The sequence below is a fragment of the Maylandia zebra genome, linkage group LG23 (genome assembly GCF_041146795.1).
Source record: "Maylandia zebra isolate NMK-2024a linkage group LG23, Mzebra_GT3a, whole genome shotgun sequence".
Lineage (NCBI taxonomy): Eukaryota > Metazoa > Chordata > Actinopteri > Cichliformes > Cichlidae > Maylandia > Maylandia zebra.
In genome coordinates, this window is record NC_135188.1 from 34,956,866 (window position 1) to 34,979,118 (window position 22,253).

Below are 22,253 nucleotides of genomic sequence, written 5' to 3' on the forward strand. Positions count from 1 at the left end.
GCTGGCAGGCAGGGCACACAGTACATGGAGCATCATAGCCAAGTAGCGGGCATAGGATACAGGAAGATCTGTGCCCCCTAGGGTGGTCCTGTGGGACTTCCAGAGTCAGAAGGTCAAACTGGTGATGCCTAACCAATTGGACATAGTAGTGGTGGCCAAACAGAGGAAGAAGACAATCACTGTTGTTGCTGAACAACAGGATCTTGCCAAGTTTAACAATGACTCCCACCTGTGCTGTGTTCCAACACGGTGCCAGTCCAAACTGCTGCTGGAGTACAGGAAGGCATGTTCGGAGGCAGCTATAAAAGTAATGGAAGGAGTGTAAAGGTGAGAATAGGGACACCAAACAAAGGGACTGAAGATGAAGGGTAAAAGAAGAGAGCGGCCTGATATGCATGGATGCAGGGAAGGAGGGCATGCACAAAGTTGGTGTGACTGAAGGAGATGTGAGGGCAGGGTGGAGGCAGATGATCCACTATGGTGACCCTAACACACACAACCCCAAAGAAGAAGAACCCAAGCGAGTTACTATCTGACCCACAGCTGCCTGTGAGCAGCTGGTTCATTTGTTTTGGTGATTCTGAACAAGATCATAAGACATTATTCTAACACTGACTTAATTAATACCTGTATTCTGACAGACATTTCTCGATGTTTTGCAGTAAATCCATAAGTTTCAAGTATTAAAAAAGCAAGTTACTTGACAGTTGACTTGTGATATTGCACAGCTCTGTGTGAACTGTGGAAGAGTTGTAGCTAAGAGTTTAATTATAACTCTTTTTCAAACATTTTTTTGCCAGCTTCTATTATTTCATGAGCCTTTTCATACTGGGACAGGATTTTCCCTGGATCTGTCGTGGACATAAGTGAATTCAACTTGAATTTTGAAATACAACACATTGTCGTGTTGTGGCGGTGACAGGCTGTGACTGGCTAACTAAATTGCAGCAGAAAATAAAAATATTTTCCTGCCACAAACAAAAGTACAAATAACAGGCAAAGCACCACGTTATGTTTTTGTTATGTTTTTGTTTTTTGCATGCACAACAGTTTGGGTAGTTTAGTTAGTAGCTTAATAACCCACATCATGATTTTCAGCTGCGTTCCTCCCCTGCGCAGTACTTGTTGGCTGATAAATACTCTTATAACACTTTGTCTTATATTTCTATAAGACAAAGCTTTTAAAAAATGCTTCTTTTTCTTGTGCTGCATTAAATGTGAGGAGACAGCAGCTCCTCTTACTCTAAGTGAAAGTCAGACGTGTGGTGTAATATCCTCCATTTCAATTCTTGCAACAAAAAAATAGCTAAAAAGCCAAAAAAGTACACATAAAGGTGTGATGTCCACTTAATGTTTTCTTTTATATCCTCATGTTCTAGTGAAATTTACCTGATTCCATGTTCAAGATCTGCTCAGGTTTGAGCTGCAGATAATCGTTTTTAATCATTTAATCTGCAGCGTTATCAGTGTAACCAGCTGTTCTGGTCAAAGTTTAAGAAGAAAAAAAGTAGTTGCGATTAAAACAGGTGCAGTTAATTAGTGTAGAAACAACATAAAAGGCAGTTTTAACGAGCTTTTAACGAACAGGAAAAAACAGGCTATAATGAAAGCTACATGATGCTTGATATGCACCTTTATTAACCTTTGCTGCATTTTCAATTCTTCTCTTAGCATTACAACACTTTAACAAGCTAACTGCTAGTAAAAACTGGTAAAAAGTAATATCTGTGCTTCACCACTAGTGACTGGACGTCCTGTGTCCTGCCTCTTGGTTGTGCTACCCAGACCTAAACCACATACAGTATGTCCAGTGGTGCAAATATATTTGAAACTGACTATTTTCTGCTCCAAAGGGAATGCTGGAGAAACGATCCCAGCATGATTCTCCCCAAATTTTCCAAAACGAGTAACAAAGGCCGTCGTGCTGGCTCCACACTAACTCCATCACATGCTGCCTTTTCCCCTCCTCTGTGCTGTGCGTGCATTACTGCTGAAGCATTCAAGTCAATTTCAGTAATGGATTTCTTCCAAAGACATAAGAAAAAAATATTTTATTAATAATGCTGAGATTTGTTAAGGGTTTATTTCAGCCAATTACTCTTGTATTGATCTTCCTTTTGCCTCTCAAAAATAGTAAAGCAGCAACCTTCGCCGCCTCTGTGGACCAGGCTCCTTTGCTGTGGAGTAAAAGGTGAAAGAAAAGCTTTTTAAATCCATTCATATCCCTCCGTTCAATACAAATTAAAGGTTTAGGATTTACCAGCGTATTGCCAATATGATTTAATAAGGTGCCACCAGTTTCCAAGCCGCCTTCTAACGTTTCCTCTTTTATCTACACTTCTCCTGTATTTGTCAGCAGCCAGTAAAGCGGTCGTCTAAGGATTTTATTTAATATATTTGGTGCACAAAAGGTTATTCCTAAAGTAAAAACTGAAGGAGGCAGCCGAACAGTTTTAAATATTGAACTTGACATACCAAAATAACCCTGTATATGGCATCTGGGTTTTTTTGGCTGGGCCAACAAAAAGTTTGCATTCGTATTAGTACTAGTATTACTTATGGCTCAGTCATGCAGGTGTAGAGACTGGTCAGTAAAACCCTGGCAACCACTGGTCGCTAGGGAAAAATCTATATTCCCCAGCTGGTTGGAAGTTTTGGAAAACAAACATCACCAGAAACCTCTTTGGGTTTGCGTAGTTGCTAGCAGGTTGCTGCAATCGCTTATAGTTTGCATGGAAGACACAGATTTGTCTGCAAAAACTCGTTAAGTAGTTGTGAAACTTGAATAAGGGTGCAGAGACTGCTCTTCAAGATTCAAGTTAAACATTTTGAAACATATTCTCTGCTTCTGGTTTGCATCAAATTCTTCACAGTGTTAGCGCGTGTCTTAGCGAGTAGTTGGCAAGTGTGGAGACAAGTTGAAGTTGGAGTCTTCCATACAAAATACAGGCAATTGCAGCAATCTGATAGCAACCAAAACAACCACAAGGAGGTTTTCAATGTAACACCTTCTTTCAACAATTTCATTTAATGACAGCATCTTCGCCGACCAATCATTTTTCTATGTAGTCTCTGACTGGTCTGTGTGACTGGAGGCCTTAGTATGACCAGTAATGTGGGTTTTAAATGTTACTGTTATCACTGAGTCAGTTCAATGTCATGATAGCTTCCATCTATCCAATTTCTGCCACTTATCTGGGTCACAGGAGCAGCAGTCTAATCAGATATGCCCAGACCTCTTTCTCTCCAGCTACCCCCTCCAGCTCTTCTGTAGGACACTGAAGATTTTATGCCTGATAAACCTCACATAGTAGGTGTCCAGGAAGCGCTAGAGGACACTGCCGGATTTTTGGCACTGCACTCACAGCTTTGATCCTGATAAAATCCTAATTTATCTGGACTTTTGTCCTGGCACAGCCATTTATGAGGTTTAGGTGGCACATAGGTTTGGATAGCTTTTTCATCATTTAAAAACTACATTTTGCATTTACTCGGATAATTTTTCTCGAATTTTAATTTTTAGTGAAACAATTATGCAAAAATCTAAGAAATCGCCTTGAGGCGACTTTTGTTGTGATTTGGCGCTATATAAATAAAATTGAATTGAATTGAAATCAGGGAGGAAGTACTTTATATACTTTTTCACAGCACTATAAACATATTTTGCTGGAACCTGCCTGCTAGAAATCTGAGTAAATCATGTTTCTATGATTGACAGAGGGAAACTTTTACAAATACACGTGCAGCAGCCAAAATAACAGTCACCGGTAACACGTTATATTTGAAATGAACTGCGATAACGGGCCGAGATGACACTTTCTTATTTCTTCCCATCTGGTTTTGACTGCTTCTTCAGTGCTGATGCAGAGGTTCTGTCTGAGTGGCGACGGCTATCGTTCAGGAGAATCAGCACTAATATAAATGGCCTAATAGTAACCCATGAGGCACTTTTATTTGAAGAGTTCAGGTGTTTTGTTCAGTATTCAAGCCAAATGTTCTTTTAGTGCCTTCCACCATTGAAGCTTGTGGCGCGTCCTTCCACCAGCAGACTAATACAAGCAAGTTTAACTGCAGTATGGCTCTGATTACACTCCTGTGCATTCTTGGCACTCCCCTCGAGTGCCACTTGCCAACAGACCTTTGTATTGATCACGTTGTGATACTTAACGCCCTTTTGCTTCATTCATGAGGGATCAAGTTCCTTCCCCACTAACTCAGATAAGAGACAAGAGGGTTTTACATAAAGAAGAGCAAGACGCTGAACTGAATCACCAGTGGAATCTTAACCTGACAGCAATAGACAAGTGTCATGTACGCGTGGCTGAGACGATAAGCTGAGGAGATAAATGTCTCCCGCTGTCGTTTAAATGATAAAGTGGAGGAATTCTGGCTGGAAAGCTGTCACATTGGGATAATCCTGGACAAGGCAAAGTATTCACACAGGGGCTACTCGAGGCACAATCAGAGGAAGATTTGTCACAGAGGCTTGAATGAGAAATATTGAGAGTATTAGTAATTTTATATCCATTTACTACACAGCAAACAGTTGTTTTATTCAAGGGTTCACTGGCCCTACTCTTTGGTGGGTGGGTTCTTTGACTCCTGTCAAGACCAGGAAGAGCTGATAAGTGTGGTGAAGAACCTGAGGATAGTTCAGAAACGCCATATGTTGGACTACAATTACTTTGGCATGTTGTGATTTCTCAGACTTTTCTTGCGCTGTTGTTACATGTGACAGGCCACTGAATAATGGAGCAGTATAGCAATCCACATTTGTCAGGACCTGCACACATCGATGACTGTTTTATTCTTAGAATATCTGGAAAGACTTCAGTACCTATACGTTCATCAGGCTTTTGGATGTGCATGTGGAGTTTTAGTGACAGCAGAGAAGTGCAGAACAAAGACTTTGAAGAGAAAAATGAGTCAATTAACCATAAGCTGTGTGTTAATGATAGACCCTTGGTTATTGGACTGTAAAGCCTCAACGTTGGCATTTTGGTTATCATCATCTTGGTTTTATTGAAACTGGATGCAACCATATTTTTAGAAGCCAGTGCAACGTGAGCCTGATGAGCGAACACCAGAGACTGTGTATAAGTGATGAACGTACCTACAATGACGTCGCCTAAAGGTTTTCTGTTTCCCGTTTTCACTGTCGTCATCTTAGCTTTTTGGAACCAAACATCAGGAGTGACTGTAAACAGAGAGATACTGTACTCTCGTATACTAGCAGCCTGTTATGAAGCCAAAACATCTTTATCATCCATCTGGACACTAAAGAAGAGTTTCATTTTATAAACTACACGTTTTGATTAATAAGACTTGAAACTAGAAACTGAAGTCATGAACTTAAGGCACAGGTCAGAGGAGCTAAGACCATTTACCCATGGACTCAGAATGGCCACACCTAAAAAACAGTTTTTTGGGTTCTTCTTGACACGATATTTCAAAAAAAGTAAAAAATGAGTATGCATGGTCACAATACATGATCCTAGCTGATAAATAAAACAAAGTCAGTTATTTTAGCACATTTGTAAAGCTGATAGTGAACAGAGTTGATGCTAACACTGCTAATATCCACAATAAACCAATGTCTTGAGCCACCCCACATTTGTTTATAGTTTGCTTCAAAGGAGCTTATTGCTCAAGTGATCTTGCATTAAAAAAGCATAAAAAGTCTCCTAATTCAAGGGATGTTTTTTCTTTGTCTTCACATAACAGAATCAATCCTGAGATACTTTGTTACCATGTAAAATAGTAACAAAGTATCAATTTTCTTTCCCATTTCTTTACTTGAAACTGAAAAAAGTCACAGATTACACCGTCTGATTGGCATGAAATAGTCTGCACCACGATTGCCTCACATTATTTTTATATTACTGAGCAGGTTTCTCCATGCTATCACTGGTAGCAATGCTTGGCTAAAACATTAATTATTTCAAGTAATGGGCATTAATCTGTCTGTCAGATTTAGTCACTCATGAAAGCTAACCCCTGTATTTGGTATGTGTGTGTATACGTATGTAAAACTGTGGTCAGAAATTTACATCCACTCCTCATTAGTATGAATTTCATGGTCATTTTGGGCTTTCGTGATTTCTTTGAGCAGTCCTTTTTAGTGGTAGAATGATTGGACAGCAAACATCTTTATTGACTTTAAGAATTGGATGCATAGGTTTAAATATATTTCAGATGTCCTATAATCAGGAGTACAAATTATACATACACTTAAATAAATAGTGCTGGAGGCACGCTGGATGTGGATCATTTGGTTTCTGTGGAATATAAAGTGGGGTGCAGTGGACTGTCTTTGTTTGAGGACATCATGTGGAATTTTGAGTTTAGGAGCCGGGTTAATGCCTGGGGCGTTCCTGAGCATTCTTTGCGGTGTGACAGGGTGCATTGTCATAGGGGGATGTGCTTCTTCTGCAGCATTGTTTAGGTGGGTGGTACATGTTAAAGTATGTCCAAGTATTGTAAATACCACCAGGACCAAGGGCTTCTCAGCAGCATATGGCTTTGCAAAGAGATGACCATTAAAAGCAACTGTCAGTGGTTTTAATGTTTTGGCTGATCATCATTTTATTCAACCTGAAAATAAACATACTTCTTTTATTTATATAATAATAATAATAATAATAATATCTTATGTTTGAATGAAACCAATATTTTCAGTTGCTTTCCTCATGAGCTTGTTAGTGGGAAGCATAGTGTGCCTCTTTTCAGTCACATCTAGCGGGGCTCTAATCCTGCTTCATGCTGTTACAGCACAACTCGCTCCACCATTCCCCTGACTCTCCATGATATTTATTTTACCATAATCCAAATAAACACATGGGCGTCTTTGCACTGCGAGTACAGCGCAAGAGGAAAAAAAAACTTCCTAATGTTGATTTGTATCTCCAAATCCATGTGCCGGCTGCCGGCAGGTATTAACCTTTAGGCTTTATCCTTTCTCCTGCCTCCTGCCTGTCCTCTCCGACCATCATCTTCATGCCTGACGTGGCTCTGAGAGCTGAAACCAGATTGTGGCTTTTACCTGAATCCGCCCATCAGCCTCTTTCTTGTTTGGTACAGTCGATGTTGTTTGATTGAAGTTAACTCTGAGGGTAAGTGGCTTGTCAGTCTTCAAATTGGCAGTAGTTAGTGCTAATGAAGCAGTAATAACCTGGTAAATGTTCTTTATTGTGGTTATTTTTTACAGTGATTATGCAAATGCTTCCAAGCCGCTGCGGTATGATTACCTATAATTACAGTGAGGTATATTCTTATGGGTTTATTCCTGGTTTTTTATCCTCTTCATAATGCTCATTATTTTTGTTACTAATGCATGCATGCATGCTGTCACAAGAGAAACAGGATCTTCAAACATATGTTAGAATAAAGGTGGATAAAACAAGCAAGATCACTAATGAGCTCCTTGGTTACCACAGGAATTACCATGGCAACCAATAAAGAAAGAAAGTGTGGCCAGATTACAGAATTTAAATGAAACTAAATTCAAGTTCTGTAAGTTGATAATTAAAAATCTGATTGCTCTGCAGACAATCCCTAAAGTTTTGGTGCAGAATGAGCTACAGCACACAATGAAACTAATTGCATGTGAACGCTGCAAAACTGTATATTCGGTTTCTAATTACAGACAGTTTAGGTCCTGCAGTTACTTTTTATTTTCCGCACGGGAGTTGTACAGAAGAAGTAGATAGTTGTACTGTTGCTCTATGGCTCTGTGAGGATTAAAGAGCGTTTAATTCATGGCTATTTCACTAAGAGTCTCTGAGAGTTTTATAGGTGAGAGCAACACATCCAGGTATTTTGGCCTTTTTTCAGCTTCTGAAATGCGTCATGGCAGAATTGTTTGAGAAACCGCAGTAAACAAATTGCTAACATTATAATAGTTAACAGGAGTCTTGCAAGTTAACTAGCACCCTGCAGTCCACTTGTTAACATTTACGTATTGATACTGTTATTATACTGCTTTCAGATCCAAGCCTGTCTCTTCAACAGGCTTCAGTGCCGTGTCCCTTGGTTTATAATAAGCCCAAGTCCTAAAGAACTATTCAGTTGTAGTTTGAACCCTGTAAAGCTTTTTATTAGCGCTGTTCATGGGCTGCAAACTTTCAAGCTAAGTTTAAAATGTCAGCATTAATTACAGCCCTCACGCTCGCTGAGTCCTAATGCTTCAGAGCAGATGACTAAAAAGGAAGTTTTCAGTCTGGAGATTAAGCTTGGGATCAAAACTTTCTGATATCAAATAATTCAAACGATACAGCAACATATGAATTACCTGTAGTTGGGCATACGATGGGACCTGGTACCTGTACCTCACTTATTGACCCTCACTGTGCACTTTCATTGGAAACATTTAACTTAAACCTTTTAAATGAGGTCACCGCTGTGTTTGGAGTAGCATTATGATAAGCAGGCATGGCCAGTGGACAGCTACTCTCCTGAACCCTTCAAAAACTCACTAGTATTAGTTTTTCATCCTCCTTGCTGTCTGGAGTTAGTTTATGTAATTACAGGCCACTTTTACAGGCCGCTTGTCTTGATCCAAACAGCTCTGTGGCTCTTCTGAGAGGAGAGGACACTGATCTCATTTAACTTTACTTACTTCCCATGTCTCCTGATAACAGAGCGTTGTAATCCACAAGCTTTTTACGTCATCCTTGCAAGAGAGTCTCCACATGAAAAGCGGTGCTTTAAGCTAAATCGATACACTGTTTCCTCTCCTCTAAACTTCATTAAGCATAGACATTGCAGTATTCTCAGCCCAGGTGTCCAGCACCCAGAGAGAAGAGAACTGATTGTAAGAACTGGGAGGATACAGTGCAGGACAAGCATTTGACTATGGCTCTCATTAATGTCTGCTATCTAAAAGAGAAATGCACGGCATTACAAGAAATTATTCTGTTGTAGCTAATGAGAAAAAAGAAAGTTCACACAGAGACGCCCACCTTCTCTGACACATAGTTAACATTTATTTGATAGCGTCGGCAAGGTTCTTTGCGATGTATCCCTCCTCCTTAGCTTGAAGTTATATAACCACAGTATTGTCCTGACATTTCTCCTCATCGGGCGAGTGAAACAACGGCGCTGCCTCGTGATTCGCTCCAATGCACGCTCGGCGAACGGTTGTATCTCTGTTTGCTTCGGTTACACCAGTGAGTCAGCAGCAGAATCCCACGTCTCACCAACTGCTTGGAAGGGAAAACACGAGGAGCCACTCAGAAACGTCCAAGCATGAAGGGCCTGTGCGCAGTGTAGTGGTGTCACTGCGTGTTCGAGCACTATTTATTGCTTCACAGACCCTCTGATAGTTTTTATGGGTCTCTCTCTCTGTGCCTTGTGAGTGGGAGTGAGGGTATCTTAGCCAAAACTACAGATTTTTTTCTTCTTTGCAGATCCATAAGTATTTGGACAGTGACATAATTTGAGGTATTTTGCCTGCGTATGTCAGTACATCCATCCTTTTTATTTAAATTATTCAGGTCCAGCTCTCTCTTTTTCCTCCTCATGAGCTCCTGCTGGTTGGACATTTCCAAAACCTTACCTGGGAAGTGTCCAGGAGACGCATCCTAGTTAGATTCGCAGACCACCTAAGCTTTTGATGCAGTGGCGCAGCAGCTTTGTACTCCCTAATGGCTAAGGACCTCATCCTCGCCCTACAAATGAGCTCAGACGCCCACCTCATGAGGAAGCTCAGAGGTGAGGGTAGGAACAGAGATTGACTTGTAAATTGACGGCTTTACCTTCACAATCAGAGTTCTGTTTACCATATCAAGCCAGTTAATTACTTGTACCACTGCAGGAGCTGCACAGGTTCATCTGTTTTCCTCGTGCTCCACTCCTCCTGCGTATGAAAATGACCCTGAGATGCTTGAGCTTTTCCACTTGAGACAGCAACTTATCTCCAACCTGGAGTAGGGGTCCACCCCTTTCCAGCAGACAACGACTTCAGACTTGAAAGTGCTCATTTTCCAACCTAGCTGTTGTTTGATGTTCTGTAAAGTGCGCCACAAAAAGCAAAGAACTCCACCGATTTTAATGCAGTTTTAAACATAAGAATTCTTCGAATACTCGGATGCAGTCTTATACAGTCAGTAACCACGGACATCTTCAAATGCTGATTTTTCTACCTTAAGATGCTCTGCCAGGCTTTCACTGCAGCGCCATCAGTTGTTGCTCGTTTGTGGGTCTTGCTGCTGTTCAGCCATCTGTGCTATGAATCACTGTCCCACAAGTTTTTCAGCATTTGGCTAAATCTCAGCAGAGTAAAGCCGTTTACTCTTCAGCATTCCTCCTGCTACTTCTATCAGCGTTCACGTCCTCAGTAAACTTCTATTCCATTGGCAGCCGAACATGCTCGTGGATCACACTGCTTCTGCCATGTTTCACAGATGATGTGGCATGCTTTGGATCTTCTACAAGTTGATCTTGTAGAAGATCCAAAGGAAAAAATGTTCCAAAACTGGGGAGGAATGCACCAAATACTTCAGATTGATTTGGACACTGCTAAAGTTTCTGCTACTGCTAATATTTCTGTGTGGCTGTAAATCTATTAACAATCATGGAACATTTTTCCATGAAGCTGAAAGTCTACATTTCTGCCACAACTTGATTATTTCATTTGAATCCATTGTGGTGCTGTACCTGAGCAAAACTGAATTTTTTTTTACTGTGCATAGAATTTGGGACCTTAATAAAGCTATTATTTAATATCATTTATAATATTTTCAAGTAAATTGTGGATTTGTGATTGTGTGTGTGCCTAAAACACCTTTAAAACAACCTCAAGGTAGTTTTATTGCATCTCGCTGTGATTTATTCATAATTTGACATCCAGAAAAAATGACGAAAATATCAGATAATTAATCCAGAATTAATATTCATATCAATCTGTACGAAAGAAATAAATATCTAATACAGCTCTACAGTATATAAATCCCGTTAGACTTCTCGTCTCACAGGTGTAGGAAGAAAAAGTTTTGAGGCATCTGTGAGCAGTTGTTGCTTTGAAACCACTTTCTACCTAAGATTTTAGTCCCTGTTGGAACTAGAAAACTGATCTTACTGTTTCTGTGCTTCTTGTGAATTGTTTAAATATTCTTCTGCTTTGAAATCTATCCAGGTGGAAATGTGTATCTCAGAGAAAAAAAAATTCAAATTTGAGAGTTAAATTCAAATTTCAAGTGCATTTGTCAAAGGAAAATATAGGCTATAGCTATACATGTTTATGAAGCATCCATTACCTTTTATACAAAGACTAAGTAATGATCTACTTCAGTGGTTCTCAGTTTTTTATCTGGTATAACACAACAGATACCTCACATGGATGAAGTACTCTTCATCCATAACAATCATACTTGTTATTAACCTCTGTCTCTCTTTCACAGCATGTCTTTATCCCGTCTTCCTTCTCTCACCCCAACCGGTCGCAGCAGATGGCCCCGCCCCTCCCTGAGCCTGGTTCTGCCAGAGGTTTCTTCCTGTTAAAAGGGAGTTTTTCCTTCCCACTGTCACCAAAGTGCTTGCTCATAGGGGGTCATATGACTCTTTATGTATTATTGTATGGTCTACCTTAAAATATAAAGTTCCTTGAAACGACTGTTGTTGTCATTTGGCGCTGCATAAATAAAGTTGAATTGAATTGAATTGAATCTTGCCAAAAAATGAATATTCATGTAATTTTGTTAGGGTTAGAGGTCCAGTGTTGAGGCATTTTTATTGAGCTCTGGGTTTTACCATTTACCCATTCTTCTCAGCTTTTGGGGGAGTTTAGTGAATTCATTTTAACTATTTTAATATATAAAATACTTACCAAGGTATTAAAGCTGTTATAATTTTACTCATATAGCTAAGCTGTTTTTACCATTACTTTATATATATGCAATTATTCATGTTTCTCAGATCAGTTTATATTAGTTGAATGAATCTTTATATGGCTGCTGTAAAACAATACTTGTTCCTGTGTTTGGGAATGGTTGCTGATCTGTAACATAGCTGTAATCCTTATTACTGTTGGCAGTCATACACAAATGATTCCCTGGCAGGTTTAAAACTATAATGGAAGGCTTAATGACATGTGAAGCTTGGTAACGTCGATCGTAGTTTAATTAAGATGTTTTTAGCTCATTACTGTATTTCTGACTGTGTTTATTCAGCTGTGTCTCATGGCTTTCATTTAGTGGACTCAGTTGTGAGGAACTGACATAAGTACACATAAATGCATATAATTTACATAAAAATGTACATTTATAAATATAGTCATATAGTTATTTAAAACTCATATAACCATGAAGGCGCAGAGTTTCTAATTCAGCAGAATTATTTTGTATCTTTGGCTGTGTTTACACGCAATTTAGAGATAGTATATAAAATATATATGTATGTGAATAAAACTATATAGTTGCGCGTTATGATCTGCAACTCATTTCATCAAGGAAACTTGGTCAGCATCATAAACTGCATATAAACGATGGCAATAATTGAGCACTTATTGTTTAGTGAAGTCCCCTTTGTGTCGTAGCGATCTTAGTGTTTTGAAACTAGATGTGACCGAGGGACAAAGCAGGCTCATTAGCTAACAACCTGAGACTGATAAGCTGTTAGCCAATGAGCTGTCAGCCTGATCAGTACTCCTCTTCTTCTTTAGGGGTTGCCACAGCAAATCATCTGCCTCCATTTCACGCTATATCTAGCATTTTCAAAATAAGCTTCCTGTTCTATTCAGTATGACTTGAAAGTAGCATCTGAGCACATAAGCTTGTCAGAAAAGTGTTCACTGATCACAGGTCAGTGGAACCTAAGGCCATTTTCCCCTCTATACTGCTGGACACCTTACAGCAACCAGAAGAGTTGCCCTCTGCTGGCCATTTTAAATTATTGAGGTTTCTTGTGTTTGTTTTGGTTTGGTTTGAGGTCTCTTTCCATCCATCCTTACCCTTTACTAACGGCTCGTCTAACTGGGGTTAGAGAAAATCCAGGTACACAGGTATAGGGAGTCAGCCAGTCATGCAGAAGGCTGCCCCTCCATGAGCCAGGTTCTGTCAGAGGTTGTTGTTCTTCCTCAATATTTACCGTGTAAATATGAAGCTCTTTGAGAAGACTGTGTTGAATTGGCACTTTATACTGAACTGGAATTAAAATGTTTCAAAAGCTACAGATTGCATGGCTGCCTCCAAAGACTTCATATTAGATGATGAAGGGCAAATGTGGAGTAACAAACTATAAGTCAGGCTAAAGATGTTTAGAAATAATATTAGTTACAACTTTACAATACTTTACTTGATGGTGGTAACTTTGCTTCAGGCTGTCTCCTTCGTCTCTGTCTCCTCATCTTTCAGGACGGAGCTTCGCTGAACTTGAGTTTCATCCCATTGGACATCAAGCTAACCAACTGGGATGACCTGCCCGAGGCCTTCAGCCGGCGCAGGGAAAATCGAATACAGGTCTGCCCTTCCCGCCGGGCTGAGTCTGGATATGTGCGCGTCTCTTGCGTGCGCTTTGATATTCATGAATGTGTGTGGGTGTGTACGTGGACTGGGGCATTCACACCAGGGAGATGTACCTACTTAATTTGTCGTTACTGTTAAAACACTTTAGAGGCAAATTACACTAAAGTTGACTTCTAGGTTATAAGATGTGCCACTGTTTGCTTCTTGTGATTTATTGCAAAGACAAAAAAATGTAGCCATGAGAAGAATTTAAGATGATGGAAAAGTCTGCATATGCTAGAGTGTAGAGCTAAAAGTTTTTCACTTAGTGTGCCCATAGGCTGCGTTAAGGATGACCTTAATTTTAGACTAAGATAATTTAGTTTCATATCTCACCAGTGGAGCTATCGCTTCAATTCCACTGACCCAGTGAAGATGAGACATGAGGCAGTACGGAGGTTATTAAACCTAATGGATGTGTGTGTGTCACTGGCATGTGAAACTAATGACACCTCTGATCATGAGCAGGAAGAGCAGCAGCGCACCATTGGGCCCCTGACAGATAGGTGGAGTATGGACGCCCACGTTTCACTACTGCAGGGCCTGACGAAGGAGAGCAGGAGAGGGAGGAGGACGAGGAAGTGGAGGTGGCGGACGATGGAGATAGGACAAAAGAGGGGGGGTGGCTTGGGGGTTTGGGCTGCCGAGGAGACGGGCAAAAGAAAGTGTGCAGTTTTATGAGGGTTGTTAAAGGAGACAGATCATCGCCTCAAACGACCCAAAGCACCAACCAGCTAATATTAAATCCTGCAATCTGCCGTGTCGGTACCAGCTACTGACAGAAGCCCCGCCTGTCACGTTGTTTATGTTGCTTTGTTAAACCGAGGCGTGAGTTGCAGCCATCCTCCAACCCATCATTTATGCCCCGTTACACTCCAATTGTCCATCACAATCAATACTTAGCAAGCGGTTTAATGCGGGATGTGAAACGTCTTGGATGGGGAAGCAGTGGTGTGTAAACACTCCTACAGCCAGAACAACAACACTGGCAAATGAATCAAACCATCTTTGAGATGAATGGTCAGTAATTACACAATATGTATTAGAATAATCTGTATTTTATGAAAACTGGATAATGTTTCTGTGAAGATAATCATTAATTGAGGTTAAAATACAGTTTAGTGAAGAGAACACAACCCAAATAGTTTTCAACAAAAACCGTTTTAACGTCTTTGCTTTTATATTCTTACTAAAGCTACTCGGTCCTTATTTACATTAAGCGAGAAGTTGCACCTGTAGTGTAGTTGGCTTTGGTGCCGAGGCTCAGGTCATTGTTTGTCTGAAATAAGCCAAAATAGCTACCAGACCCCTTTAAATTAACATTTTTGTGATTAGCTGGCCCTGCCAAACAGAAGGTTTTAACAGATGGTGTTCTCACACTTTGAGCTCTGTAGTTACAACTTCAGTCAGTCAGGCCTAGAGACTGGTAAATGGTCGCCTGGAAAACGTGTATTATCAAACTGTTTGGCAAGAGGTCGCAGGAAATTACTTGCAGTTGATTGGTGTAATAAGTCACAATAATAATAATAAGTCTGGATGTGGTGCTGCATCCAGAATTTTCTAGCTATTTCTTTGGTCACTAGCAGTTTACCACAGTTGCACACTCACTTAAACTAATTGCAAAGTGGTTGTGAAACTGTTAAAAGTCCAAAACAAACTGGAAAAGGAGAATGTTTGCTTCAAAATAAAGTAAGGAACAACAATAAGAAGAGACTGGTAAAAATGGCATCCATGGAAGAGTTCGAAGGTGAAAAACAAAAAGATCAAAACGATTAAAATGGCCCACCTCACTGTTACCAAAACACATCTTGATGATCCCGAGACTTTTGGGAAAATAATCTGTGGACTGACGAGACAAAAAATTCATATAAAGAACATCAAAGCAAGGGTCAAACATGGTGGTGGTAGTGTGATGGTCTGGGCCTGTTTAGATGCTTCAGGATGTGAACTACTTCTGTTAATTGATTCAACCATCCATCAATCTTCTTCCGCTTATCCGGGGCCGGGTCGCGGGGGCAGCAGCCTAAGGAGACAAGCCAAGTCCTCCCTCTCCCCAGCCACCTCCTACAGCTTGTCCGGGGAAACACCAAGGCGTTCCCAGGCCAGCCAAGAGATATAATCTCTCCAGCATGTCCTGGGTCTATCCCGCGGTCTTCTCCCAGTGGGACATGCCTGGAACATCTCGCCCAGGAGGCATCCTTGTCACATGCCTGAACCACCTCAACTGGCTCCTTTTGACATGGAGGAGCAGTGGCTCTACTCTGAGCACCCCCCCCCCCCGGGGTGGCTGAACTTCTCACCCTATCTCTAAGGGAGAGGTCAGCCAAATGAGGAAGCTCATTTCTGCCACTTGTATCCGCAGTCTAGCTCTTTTGGTCACTACCCACAGCTCGTGACCACAGGTGAGGGTAGGGACGTAGGTCGATCGGTGCATTGAGAGCTTAGCTTTTACACTCAGCTCTCTCTTCACCATGACAGACCGGTACAGTGTCTGAATCACTGCAGCCGCAGTACCAATCCGCTCCCTTCTCCCCTCACTTGTGAACAACACCTCGAGATGCATGAACTCTTCCACTTATGGCAGGAGCTCGTCCCTGACCTGGAGTGAGCACTCCACCCTTTTCCCGGCAGAAATGAGATTCTGAGACCAACCAGGTGAAAGCCTTCCGCCACTTGGCTACACCTAAAAATTATCTCCATAAAATTATAAACAGAATCGGTGACAAAGGGCAGCCATACCAGAGCTCATCACCCACCATGAATGAGTCCAACTATGCAGACCAAGCTCTTGCAACAGTTGTATAAGGATCGAATGGCCTGTAGCAATGAGCCGAACACCCCATACTCCCGGAGCACCTCCCACAGGACACTCCGCGGGACACGGTCGTATGCTTCTCCAAATCCACAAAACAGATGTAGACTAGGTGGGCAAACTCCCATGCACCCTCAAGTATCCTTGAGAGTGCATTGATCTGTTAATTGATGCAATCATTAATTCTGCTCTCTACCAGAAAATTATGAAGGAAAATGTCCAGCCATCAGTTTGTGCCCTGAAGCTCAAGCACACTCAGGTTTTCCAGCAGGACAATGATCCAAAACACACCAACAATTCCACCTCTGAATGGCCAAACAAACCCCCGAGATGAAGGTTTTGGAGTGGCCTAATCAAAGTCCAGACTTAATCCAGTGAAGGTGCTTTGGCATAACCTTAAACAGGATGTTCATACTAAAAAACACTTGCCTTTACAAAGATTGAGCTCCACAAACTCCACAGTGAAACTTATTGCCAATTATTGCTTGCTATTAACGCTTGCTATTAATTGAATTTGTCTTTGTTGAAATTTGTTGGATGATCTGAAACATGTAAGTGTGACAAATATGGGAAAAAACAAAGAAATCAGGAAGAAGGAAAATAGTTTTTCATGACATTGTATATGGCAAAGCCTTTATTTACATATGTACCATGAAGGCATCATAGCGATAGGAAGAAAAAGGGCATGTGTTGAATGAAGGTGTGGGAGGTTGTTGCTGTTACTGAGCAAGTGCAGTGGCTTGCAAAAGTATTAGCCCCCTTGAACTTTCCCACATTTTGTCACATTACTTCCACAAACATGAATCAATGTTATTGGAATTCCACGTGAAAGACCAATACAAAGTGGTGTACACGTGAGAAGTGGAACGAAAATCATACATGATTCCAAACATTTTTTACAAATAAATAAATAAGTGGGATGTGCGTAATTATTCAGCCCCCTGAGTCAATACTTTGTAGAACCACCTTTTGCTGCAATGACAGCTGCCAGTCTTTCAGGGTATGTCTCTACCAGCTTTGCACATCTACAGACTGAAATCTTTGCCCATTCTTCTTTGCAAAACAGCTCCAGCTCAGTCAGATTAGATGGACAGCATTTGTGAAGAGCAGTTTTCAGATCTTGCCACAGATTCTTGATTGGATTTAGATCAGGACTTTGACTGGGCCATTCTAACACATGGATATGTTTTGTTTTGAACCATTCCATTGTTGGCCTGGCTTTATGTTTAGGGTCGTTGTCCTGCTGGAAGGTGAACCTCCGCCCCAGTCTCAAGTCTTTTGCAGACTCCAAGAGGTTTTCTTCCAAGACTGCCCTGTATTTGGCTTCATCCATCTTCCCATCAACTCTGACCAGCTTCCCTGTCCCTGCTGAAGAGAAGCGGAGCATGATGCTGCCACCACCATATGTGACAGTGGGGATGGTGTGTTCAGAGTGATGTGCAGTGTTAGTTTTCCGCCACACATAGCGTTTTGCATTTTGGTCTCATCTGACCAGAGCACCTTCTTCCACATGTTTGCTGTGTCCCCCACATGGCTTGTGTCAAACTGCAAACAGGACTTTTTAATGGTTTTCTGTTAACAGTGGCTTTCTTCTTGCCACTCTTCCATAAAGGCCAACTTTGTGCAGTGCACGACTAATAGTTGTCCTATGGACAGATTCCCCCACCTGAGCTGTAGATCTCTGCAGCTCGTCCAGAGTCACCATGGGCCTCTTGGCTGCATTTCTGATCAGCCTTGTTCGGCCTGTGAGTTTAGGTGGACGGCCTTTTCTTGGTAGGTTCACAGTTGTGCCATACTCCTTCCATTTCTGAATGATCGCTTGAACAGAGCTCCGTGGGATGTTCAAGGCTTGGGAAATCTTTTCGTAGCCTAAGCCTGCTTTAAATTTCTCAATAACTTTATCCCTGACCTGTCTGGTGTGTTCTTTGGACTTCATGGTGTTGTTGCTCCCAATATTCTCTTAGACAACCTCTGAGGCCGTCACAGAGCAGCTGTATTTGTACTGACATTAGATTACACACAGGTGCACTCTATTTAGTCATTAGCACTCATCAGGCAATGTCTATGGGCAACTGACTGCACTCAGACCAAAGGGGGCTGAATAATTACACACACCCCACTTTGCAGTTATTTATTTGTAAAAAAATGTTTGGAATCATGTCTGATTTTCGTTCCACTTCTCACGTGTACACCACTTTGTGTTGGTCTTTCACATGGAATTCCAATAACATTGATTCATGTTTGTGACTGTAATGTGACAAAATGTGGGAAAGTTCAAGGGGGCCGAATACTTTTGCAAGCCACTGTATATCCCTGATGTCTCTGGAGGCGAAACCAGGCTCCAGTGCATAAAAGATTAACTTATTCGAAGGAAGTCTGCCTATTGGATATAATGAAGGTCGCCAGGACGCTGCTCCGGATAGTTCCAGCCCACTTGAGCCCCTGCACTTGCATTTTATAAACATTATAATGTGACACACGAGTGAAATTGTAGTGCAAAGTGAGAGACGAAAAAGTCTCATTGTGGAGAGGTTTGTGTTTATCTTTGGCAACTAGAAGCACATAAACTTTTGATGTTTGTTCTATTTTTTGAACCTATAAGTTTTTTTTCCTATTTTCTGTTTTAGTGAAGTAAGAAACTCAAGGAGGACAGAGCACATTGTGTATGTCAGTCTGGTCTGTGACATTTAGATATGTGTTCTGTTAAAGTAATAAACAGGTGTTACAAATGTCCCAGTAACCTGGCTGTAACCATGATACAGTTTAGATAGAATTTTACATATTAATTCCTCATTTGTATAAACACCAATATGAAGGTTTCCTAAAAAGACAAAAACCACTGGGACCAATGATTTTGTTTTGTTTTTAGCCTTTGGAGTATCATTTACCACCAAGAAAAAAGTAAAACTTAAAGGATAAAAGTATCATTATCATACATCTTTGTCCAGATACACAGTGAAAATCAAAGCACCCTCTGTTTCCACCCACACGTCTCACCTATTAACCTGTCTGACCTTCGGCCAATCTGCAAGCTGGAAGGAGCATCCCACTCTCCTCCTTAGTTTCAACTTTTGACATCTGATTCAACTTTTTGGCTCTCATCTAACCTCTGATGGCCTGGCAGCACAATTACTATTTCAGATTTTCACTAAGCTTACCCACAGTCTTCATCTCTACTTTCCTCCTGTCAGGAGGAAGACTGTCTCGCTGTAGAGGAGGGTTTCGGTGCTCTACCGGCACATGACGTTCGGCTTGATGCTGTGATTTGAGTTCCTAATGACAGAGTACTACTTGCCTTCAGTCTCAAGGATGTTATGGGCGATAATAATTTAGTATCGTTTGTGGTTTTAAATGCCGTTGTTCTGGTTTTGTGAAAATATGTGCAAAATAAGTCGCAGTAGATGGCGGCCCCTCGCTGACTCTGGTACTGTCTGTTCCTGATAAAAGCAGAGATGCTTTTATGCTCCTCACATACGAGGTCTTGAATAATCTGGCCCCATTTGATCTTAATGACATTATAGCACTGCATCACCCCATTAGAGCGCTGTGCTCTCAGACTGCTGGCTTACCTGTGGTTCCTCGAGTATTTCAAAGTAGAATGGGAGGCAGATGCTTGAGCTTTCAGGCGCCTCTTCTGTGGAACCAGCTTCCAGTTTGGATTCGAGAGACAGACACTATCTCTACTTTTAAGATTAGGCTTAAAAATGTCCTTTTTTAAAGCCTATATTTAGGATTGGATCAGGTGACCTTGAATCCGTAGTTTCTTCCTTTTAAAAGGGGGTTTTCCTTCCCACTGTCACCAAAGTGCTAGCTCACAGGATGTTTGTTGATTGTTGGGGTTTTCTCTGTTTTCTTTGTATTGTTGTTGGGTCTTTTTACAATATAAAGCACTTTGAGGCAACTCTTCTTGAGATTTGGCCAAATAAAAATAAAATTGAATTAAATACATGCTCTAATTGACAAGCCAGCAGTTTCCAGCATACTTGACAAGGGACCGGCCGGTTAATGTCACATAGCTCATTGCTGTTATCAGATAGTTGTGCGCACACTCAGAGGCAAACGCTTACGTTGCAAATGCTAATGCTAATGTTGTTAGACATTTGCATTAGCATACACATTAGACAGACCTAATCAGGCAGTTAAACCCCCCTTACACAGCTAAACGTGGACATATAAAGTGTGACAATTCATTTTATTATAAAAATAGAATTTAATATTGAAGAAAAAGTTATTTTTTGGTTTGTATATGCTGTCAATTCTAGTTCTGGAAACTGGAATCAGCAAAAATCTGTATGGGCTATCAGAATCAATCCAAGAAAATTGCAATCAGTCCTCTTTTTTTTTTTTTTTTTTTTTTTTTTGCCTGTCCCGTTTGGCTCTTTTGCCATCAGAATTGTTGTCTAAAGGCAAAGAAAGATGCCCAACGGATTTACTTTACCAAATTGACCATCCCAGCCTTGCCGTAATGGTCCATTTGATTCACCTTTTATTGTTTATTTTATTTTCGCTTACTGAATACGGGACAGACTTGACTGGGGGAAAGAAGGGGAGAAAGAAAGAGGGAAAGAGAAACAGCTGAGAAGAGGGACGGGGGAGAAGGGCAAAAAACAAAAACCAACAGAACGGGCAGAAAAAAAAATGCATATATCAATCACCTGGATCACCTGCTGAGAAAGAAAAAAGAAAACAAGCAGAAGAGAACAAGAGTAATAGAATAAACAACATCACAATGATATATGGGAATATGACAGTGAATACTAAATATTAAACATTATTGTGCAGCACATAAGATCAACAGAACACAGTGTGCTTTGAGGTAGGAGCCAAAAAGGGTGTAGTTTGTGGGTGTGATCACCCGTGTGTACACCTGTGAGCATGGACGCGCTTGTTTTTTTAAAAGGTTCCTTCATGTAATAATCTGCTAGAGGGTGTGGGGGAGCCACAGCCCCGTCCTCCAGGGCATGAAGCAGGTATGGAGGAGATCAAAACTCCAGACATCCAGAGGCCCCCAGAACACAAGAGACCAAGGAAGACTAACAGAGGGGCAGCCGCGCCACTGTCCCAGTAAGAGCTGAGGAGAGTCCCAGATGAGGGCTCACTCAGCAGCCACGGAGCAGAAGCCAGGGGGAGTTGCAGTGACGCGCCCGTGAGCTCCGCCGGCAGCCAGCCGTGCCTGAGTGACCGAGCCCCAGGCCGAGAGGCCGGGGGCACCCCACCTCCGAAGTGGCCCGAGCGAGCCCCAGGCTCCAGGCCCCGATAAGCGGCCGCCAAGGAGTGAGCTGGTGTGTACCTGGACGCCCATCCCCGGACACAAAGAACCACCAACGCACCGATGTCTGAGGGAGTCCGCCACTGGCAGGGGAAGTGGTGGTAGGGGGAGATAGGCCTCCAAACCTTGGAGGGCCTGAGATGTCCCCAGAGAGGTGACGCCTGACACCCAACCTGACATATAGACACAGAAATACAGGCACACACAGACACAAACATCCATTCCCACCCTCATGCTCTCATATGCACTTACTCCACACTCAACCAACGTGGAGACAGACATAAAGAGACGCTGTACACACGATCACACTCCCCAAGCGTACTCTACGAAACAGGTCTAGGTACCCTTGCCCCTGGAGGGGGAACTGCACCCAGACCCAGGTGGTATTACCCTTTTCCCTGCGGTGGGGAGAGGCAGACCGCCCCGACTCCGCAGCAGCAGGGAGGCCCCACACTCCAGACCGCAGTCGGACGGCCAACTCCTCCTCCTAGCCCCCCTGCTCCAGCAGGCCGCAGAGAATGGGGGATATTAGTGTGTTATATAAATATCACATGTATTATATATAGATAGCTGTCATGATACATGTTGTACATATGTTATATAATAAATATTTTAAAATATATACTTATTAACGTTATTTTAACGAGTTCATCTTTACATCCAGACGTCAAGC

General features: G+C 41.7%; 1 protein-coding gene across 7 annotated transcripts in view; it reads left to right on the top strand.

Moving 5' to 3' along the window:
• Positions 1 to 22,253, top strand: part of zranb3 (zinc finger, RAN-binding domain containing 3) — a 122,100-nt gene that overhangs the window by 74,136 nt on the left and 25,711 nt on the right. For all 7 annotated transcript variants that reach the window (XM_076880354.1, XM_076880353.1, XM_076880357.1 and 4 more), the window contains one exon: positions 13,350 to 13,454. In XM_076880354.1, coding sequence (XP_076736469.1) covers positions 13,350 to 13,454 — 105 coding nt within the window. The remainder of the gene's footprint in view (positions 1 to 13,349; positions 13,455 to 22,253) is intronic.